A 7,548-nucleotide genomic window follows, 5' to 3' on the forward strand; every position below is an offset into this window, starting at 1 on the left:
TAGAAGGTGAATCAAATGACTGCTTCAAACTAGACTGGCTCTTTTTGGGCTCGGCTCCTGTGCTGGCACTTTGTTTCACAGATCTCTTGAGTTAAGCACCACTTTTCCTTGGTATTTTATCTCCTGTCTGATTTAAATATCCTACAATAATCCTCCAGTAACCTCCTATGATAGATGCTTGCAGTAATCTTTCTGACTTCTTGTATACATAGAAAGGACATTTGTAATTCTCATACTTCATTGATAGCATATTGGGTGTGAGATTCTAAATTTAATATAGTATTATTTTCCTCAGAAGCTTTTACACATTTCATTATTTACTATTTTTATGAGAAATCTGATGCCAGTATAGTCTAATTTCTTTGTGTTCTTCTCATGCTTTTTGCCTCTTAAATTTTATAGTCTTCTTTAATCTTGATGTATTGAAATTTTACAATAATGCACCTAAAGTACTAGCACAGTATTTTATTATAGGAGCTCAGTGAATCTCTATCAGTTTGTCTTCAGTTCTACAGAATTTTATTTTTTTTTTCTTTTTGTGACTTCTACCTTTATTTTTTCCATCCTAATCTTGAAAACTTTAAACCATAGTTTTCCTGGATGGATGAATATCCTATGTCCCATATTTTTTGTTAGAGACCCTAAGTCTCTAGTGTAGTTTTTACTGTGTTTTGGTTCATGTTCAGTCAAGTTCCTTGACTTTATTGAATTTTTCTTTTGCTTAGGCAATCATGGTATTTTATTTCTGAATAAGATGAGATCTTGAGGGTGCCTGTTTCTGGTTACTTCTGCATTTATACTTCTTTTTCTTAGCTTCAATTGCATAAATCTCAGTACACAAATTAGTTTACCTCTAGATTTCATTTGGCTCATGTCAGGGACCATTTATTCTGATGGCTTAGCTTGGTTAGCTTCTTTTGAGCTACCAATCTGTCCCATCTGTCTCATGACTCTCCCTGTCCTTTTGTGTGTTTTTCCTGGGCCCTTCAAGTTGAGGAGGCCAAATACAATTCTTCAATCCATATGCAGGCTGTGACAGTTCATAGTTTTCACTCATTGGCCAACAGTACTCAGAGTTGCCACTTCAAGACAAGTAAAGTCCTTTAGGCTCACAGGTCTAGCTGGGATGTTGAACCCAGAGATGTCACAAAGTGTTGAGTGTGGAGTACAGGGACATTGCTGTGGTGCATTATGTGCTGTGGCTAGGGCTTCATTGTAAGACATTCACTTATGTTTTCCCTCTTGAAAAAAGTACACTACACCTCTTTGCTATGGAGTCATGTACTGCATACCCATCCCCCAAATCATCAGCATGTCTAGGGATCTGGATCAGAACTGGTGTGCTGTTAACTCTTTTAATTCCTAAACAATCATCTTATTATTCTCTTGACCTTAAGGCAGGAGGACTAATTATGCTGGTTTATTCTTTTAAAAATTCTCATTATTTGTTGTTACCATTGTGTTCAATTTGTCTTATAAAATGTACCATAAATGTCAGAGTAGATGTGAACTCATATTCTTTAAGGATTAATAATGAAACAAATAACCACATACCTTCTGTCAAACTTAAGAAATAATTTTTCTTTAAAACTGTTCTGTAATTGTGAGGTAATTTTCCATCTCCCTTTGCTGAGTTCAGAGGTCTGAGGTGGGGAGCATGCCCTAATTTTTTCTGACAAAAGTGCAAATGTAGTATGCGTTTTTTTGTAACACAAATCCAGATGATGACACTTCGTGACTCTTGTGACACTAAGCTACTGTTGACTTTTCCTAGCAAGCCAAGCATTGCTTGACACACTGTTAACTCACTACTTCATGTAGATTTGAAAAACACACTCTGTTTTTCACAGATCTTATAACAGCTAGTTACATGCACAAGAATCTGTAAGACTTTGACTGTACCAGTCCCCTGAGAGCTTATAGGTCACAACCTAAACAGTCATAATTCATGGTCGACAAAGTCAGTGGCTATATAGCTCTTCCAGTGAGCATCACCATTAATCAAGTGCCTTCTGTGTACTAGGAGCTGTTTGAGACTCTTGGCATGTAGTATTGATATACACATGCTCTCTGCTGTCAAGGTTCATCATAACCAGACTTATGAGCAAGCTGGTTTTTGATTGTACATGCCAGAAGTGAACTAAGAAACTACTAAAAGTTGTTCTTGAGCTGATCAGGTCTCCTGCGGTTACTAGTAAAGGTTGACCAGCAATCAAAACACTTGGCATGCTGCTCATGTCAAGTTGAATCCTGCCATAGCATACTAAGCTGATGAGTTCAGAGTTCATGTGGGATTCTTAAGTCCAGGGTAACCATTTGTCCTAGTTTCAGGAGTTAAGTATCTCAATCTCATGTACAACAGTTATTAATATAACTTCTTTTCCTTGTTAAAATTTTCCCATCTTTACACAGTAAATTACATGGTCATGCATCTTGGTCAACTTTTTTTTTTTTTTTTTTTTTTTGCCATGCAGCAAATTCCTTCAAAATCTTAGTGACTTAAAACACCTGATATTCAGGTTTTGCTATGAATCGATGGTTCACTTGCATTTCTGCTCCAGCACTAGGTCAGGTTTATTCATCATTCTGACTTTGGGCCTGTGCACAAGTCTTTTTATGGGAATCAGACAGGCTGGAAGAGCATCTGTAATGTTTGTGTTCTGCACAAGGTGAGAGCCCATGAGCTCTCTTCCATTGGCGAGAGGAAGCCATGTGTCCAAGACCAACATCAGAAGGTTGGAGCCTATGCTAGCCCCCTAGTGTGGAGCACTGTGGCAGGAGAGAGTAACTAGGGAAAAAGAATGCAGTTGTCACCTCACATTCCAAAGCCCCACTGCCACCCTGAATGCCCCCCTCTAGCTTTGCTGGTGTTTTCTTAGCAGTCTCTGTGTGAGGACACAGCTGAAGTAATTAACAGCTCCTAGGAAGGAGTTCTACTTTTGTTATAGAATATGTTAAGGGACTTCATTCTGCCATAGGCCCTGGTTTATTTTTGGATTTTTTTTCCTTTGGTTTTTGAGCCAGGGTCTCATTATGTAGTCAAGAGTGGCCTTGACCTTACTATGTTGTCCAGGCTGGCCTTGAATTTGCAGTATCCTGCTGACTTGGCCTTCTGAGTGCTGGGATTGCAGGTGTGCACCACTATGCCTGTCTAGGGGTAGAGATTGACAATCTATGACAACTTGAGTAACTGGAACAGTGTCTCTTCCTTGCTTAGGCCCCCATTATTATCACTTTTCACAGAAGTCTGCACCAGTGAATTTTCTACTCCACCATGTGAGCTGTCAGAGCCAGATGAGCCCCTCGTGTTGGAGCTCTGTGAGGGATGCTTTTAGTGCCTTTTACTTTGCCCCCACTGACTGTTCTTCCCTTCCTTTTCAGCACTTAGGATTTTTTTTTAATCTCAGTGCTTCTTCATTTGTCTGTGCTAAGTGTTCAGAGCTGATTGGCTTTTCCCAAAGCAGTTCCAGAAATTCCTTTCAATTACAGTTTAAGAGATAGATCAGAGTTACACAGAGTTACCCTTCCCTGGTTTCCATGCTTGTCCCCTTTCACTGGATTTGAGGAAGCCAGAAGGACAAAGATTTTAGTTCAGTCACCCAGGTTGAAACTCATATCCTGCTGTCTTCAGCAACACACCATCATTTCACAGCAAGGGCGGGGGCTGACCTGGAAGCACAGGGGAGATGCATTAGTTCCATCACTGGCAGGCAGCTGACTTTCTCTCAAGAGCAGTGCTTCATGACGAAACAGCATCACTTCCTAAGAACGATCAGGTGCTGTCGGAGTCATATTGAAAGCAGACAGATGGTAGTCAGTCAGCCTGCCTCCATGGCTAAATGGCTTGCAGGAAGGTCCCATGCATGCCTCTGCAGGAATGCACCTTGTCACTGATCCCAGAATGTTGATGTGGCCAGTTAATATCGTGAGGACTTAATAACTGCTTTCTGACTTTCATCCTTTCCTAAAGCATGAATTGATGAAAGTTTTTAGTGCTGTGCTCCCCACTGTATTTCCCAACCTAGTATAGTACCTGGCACATAGTGGATCTTTAGAAAAAGTTGGGGGAAGCAATGAAGATATTAATGATAACCATAGAGGTGAAACTTTGGGACTCCTAAATAGAATGTAGCCCTGTAAGGATATGTAGGGGTGTTCTTTAAGATAATAGTGCAGGAATAAGTTCAGATTGATGCTTTAGATTCACTGGCCCTATGGTGGAGTGGTTGGGACCCTGAAAGAAGTTAGACTTTGAGTTGAAAGCTGGAAGAACAGACAGTGAGCACTTCATGCCCATAGGGCTGTGGTCCATGTACAGATGTTCTCATTCCCTGCCCTTTGCTGTGTCCCCACACTTACGACCAGAGTATATGCTTGTTGATCTCAGGATGACCCCTGCATTGGTTTAAATGAAGGCTTTTTCTAGCCACCAAAGCTGTGCCACACATTGAGATACACAGTATTTAATGCCCTTTGAGAGCTGTCTGAAAATGATGTCTGAACAGTTGATAGACAAGTGGCTCGGGTCTCTTACCCCCTTGGCGGGGTGGGGTGGGGGAGAACTCTGAGGCACATGGACCCTCCCCAGCAGCCTTAATGCCCAGGCCCTCCCTGTGGCAACTAGCTTGATAATGCACCATTTATGGACTGTCTTCTCTGTACCACTTCCCCCACTTTGCATAATTGTGTTTTCTTCACTTAAATGAACCTTTTTCTCTTGCATATTTGTCTCAGTATCTACTACTGGGGAATCTCAAACTATGGCAGTCTGCTCTGGGTCCTTAGGACTTGACCACTTAGTGGTGGGTATTCTTTTTGATTTGTTTTAATTTTTGTTCTTTTGGTACAGGGTCTCACTGTGCAGTACAGACTCATAGTGATCTTCCTGTCTCAGCCTCCCCTGCCCTGAGATTACAGGCATGTGCCACCACACCCAGTTTCAAGGCTGACATGGTACACCCTGGAACCCAGGGCTGGCATGGCATGCGGTACTAGAGATTGACCTCATGATTTTGCACTTGCCAGGCAGGTACATAGGCCACTCAGCTATCTCCCCAGCCCAGTGGTGCGTATTCTTGAACCTGCAAAATCCACAAAAGATTTGGGCTTTATTTTGCATAGACCTTTAAAAGTTAATGGGAAAAGTAAAAAAAAGACAAGCACTTCTAGTGTTTTTGTTTTGAGGAGTAATGACTTAATTTTGCCATTATATTACATAGCTTTCTGGGAAGACAGTGGGATTTTTAAAGAGAGCTGAAAGTACACTGTTCAGAGAATGTGTGTGCCTTATGTTGCCTGGAGGATGGGGTCTCAGTGGACTTGCAGGGTCCCCCTAAGAATGCCTTGTTTCTTGCTGTCCTAGGCTGCTTATTGCTTCTAAACATGTTCTACATGTTATGTCCCCTCTACTTTTGCTCACTGATGCTCTAGTTTTATGTCAGTTTTCACTGTTACTGCCCTAGAATCTGCTTCCTGCAGCTAGCTCCTTGGGAATGAACAGGTGAGAGAGTCGTTCTGCCTGTGCCATGCAAAGGGAGGATGTGGGAGGCACCCTTACACTGACCTTTGACTTTTGCTTCCTTGCAGACATCTCAGTGAGCCTGCTGACCCTCGTGGTCACTGCCTGTGGTCTTGCCCTCTTTGGCGTGTCTCTCTTCGTATCTTGGAAACTCTGCTGGGTTCCGTGGCGAGAACGAGGCCTGTTCTCTGGTAGCAAAGACAACAACCAAGAGCCTCTTAACTACACGGACACAGAGACCAATGAGCAGGAGAACAGTGAAGACTTCATAGACCCACCCACACCCTGCCCTGACTCCTCCATAAAGATTAGCCACACCTCCCCGGATATTCCCCTCTCCACCCAGCCAGGGGTCCAGGAGAACTGTGCTCATGGGGTCCGCGTGCAGCGCCAAGTCACAGAGCCAACCTCATCGGCCCGGTCAGTAATGTCCCCTCCCTTTGTAAATGCAAGCCTAGGACCATCCTACTCCCCTTTTTGGTGTCAGTGAGTAGTCAAGGAGCCAGTGACCTTTCATATGTCTGTTCGATATCAGAAATCTGGATATGGGAAAACAGTGCTTCTACTGCAGAGTTAAGGTTCCTGAGTGCTTAGTCTCTTATGAATGCCTAAAAGTATTATCCAACATTGTTAGGATTTATAGTGTATCAATTGTGATATACAAACTTTACACACATTACTTTGTTACAGCTCACAATTTTTTGTGAAATGGATGCTATAATTTTCCTTTTACAGCAGAAGAAACTGAAGTCCAGGAGATTAAGTCAAAAAGTCATTGAGCACCCAAGTGGAGATCTGGACCGTCCCAACTCAACTAACACCAGAACTTGAGCTCTTAGCCAGTATTTCTTTTATGGAGCCCTTCTAGCATGATAGAATTTATTCACTGCGACTCTGACCTGGTCTAGCACTCTTCAGAGTCTACAACATGGCCAAGGTCTTTGTTCATCTTCAGTCTTTAGAAGGCCTACAGAGTACCCTGTGATCATTCTCTTCCCATTGTCTGGAAGCTTTGAGCTCTTCAGCAGTAGAAAAATAATAGACAGTCTACTGGGTAGGCTCTGGGGTCTAGTGAACTGGCTTTACTTACATATGTAACACAGAACAAATTACGTAACCTCCATCTGTGTCCATTTCCTCTGCTTCTGTGAAAGAGGAGCTGCAAGAGCAACCTTTAGTTGGCTTTGAGAAAGATATGATAACATGTGGCAGCATAGGCCTGAACCTAGGAGGGACTTCCATTGTGCTTTTCATATCACTTATCACCACTGCCACTGAGATGCCTGTCTACTAAGACCCAGGTTGTACAGAGGTGACTTTGAGGCCAAACAGTGAGTTCTACATCACTAAATATAAAAAGCAATTTTTAATAAGAGACCTTAGGAAAAGAGATAGCAAAAGCAACTTTCTTTAAAGTGAAAATATTTGCTTGAGTGATAGCCAGAGGAATTGCATGTGCTATTATTTGAAAAATATGAGCACAATTTGGGAATTTAAAAAAAAATCTTTTATTCTCTAGAAACATAAATATGATTTTACCCTTTTTTATGTTAATCAAGTTTATCCTAGAGGCTCTGCTCATTCATGTTAAGTGGGTTGGAATATGACAGTTTATGGTTTAATTTTTTCAGAAACCTATTTTAGCATCATCTCCAATTCTGAATCAAAGAGCTAAACTTAAAATATTCCTCAGTAAGGAAATGGGTAGTTGTTTGCCATTTGATTTAGAAGAAATCCTCAGATCTTATCACTAGGATTTCTCTTCAGATTTAAAACTTAAATATAACTAGAGCTCTGTTTTATGCTGTTGCAGGGTTCATGAGGTGGTGCAGACTTACAATAAAATTCTTTTCAGTACTTCAAGACCTGGAGCTTTTCAGATGGGGTCTCCACTAAAATTGTCTCCAGGGCTGGGGAGATAACTCAGTGGAATAAGTGCTTGCTTGGCAAGTGCAAGGTCCCGAGTTCAATCCCTGGTACCACAAAAAAAAAAAAAAAAAAAGGAAGGAAGGAAGGAAGGAAGGAAAGAA

General features: G+C 41.6%; 1 protein-coding gene across 1 annotated transcript in view; it reads left to right on the forward strand.

Annotated features, from left to right (window-relative positions):
* Positions 1-7,548, forward strand: part of Syt9 (synaptotagmin 9) — a 198,400-nt gene that overhangs the window by 67,771 nt on the left and 123,081 nt on the right. Inside the window, exon 2 of the mRNA XM_004647876.3 lies at positions 5,587-5,938. Within this exon, the coding sequence (XP_004647933.3) occupies positions 5,587-5,938 (352 nt within the window). The remainder of the gene's footprint in view (positions 1-5,586; positions 5,939-7,548) is intronic.

The sequence above is a fragment of the Octodon degus genome, unplaced genomic scaffold, assembly GCF_000260255.1.
Source record: "Octodon degus isolate 3935 unplaced genomic scaffold, OctDeg1.0 scaffold00334, whole genome shotgun sequence".
Taxonomy (NCBI): domain Eukaryota; kingdom Metazoa; phylum Chordata; class Mammalia; order Rodentia; family Octodontidae; genus Octodon; species Octodon degus.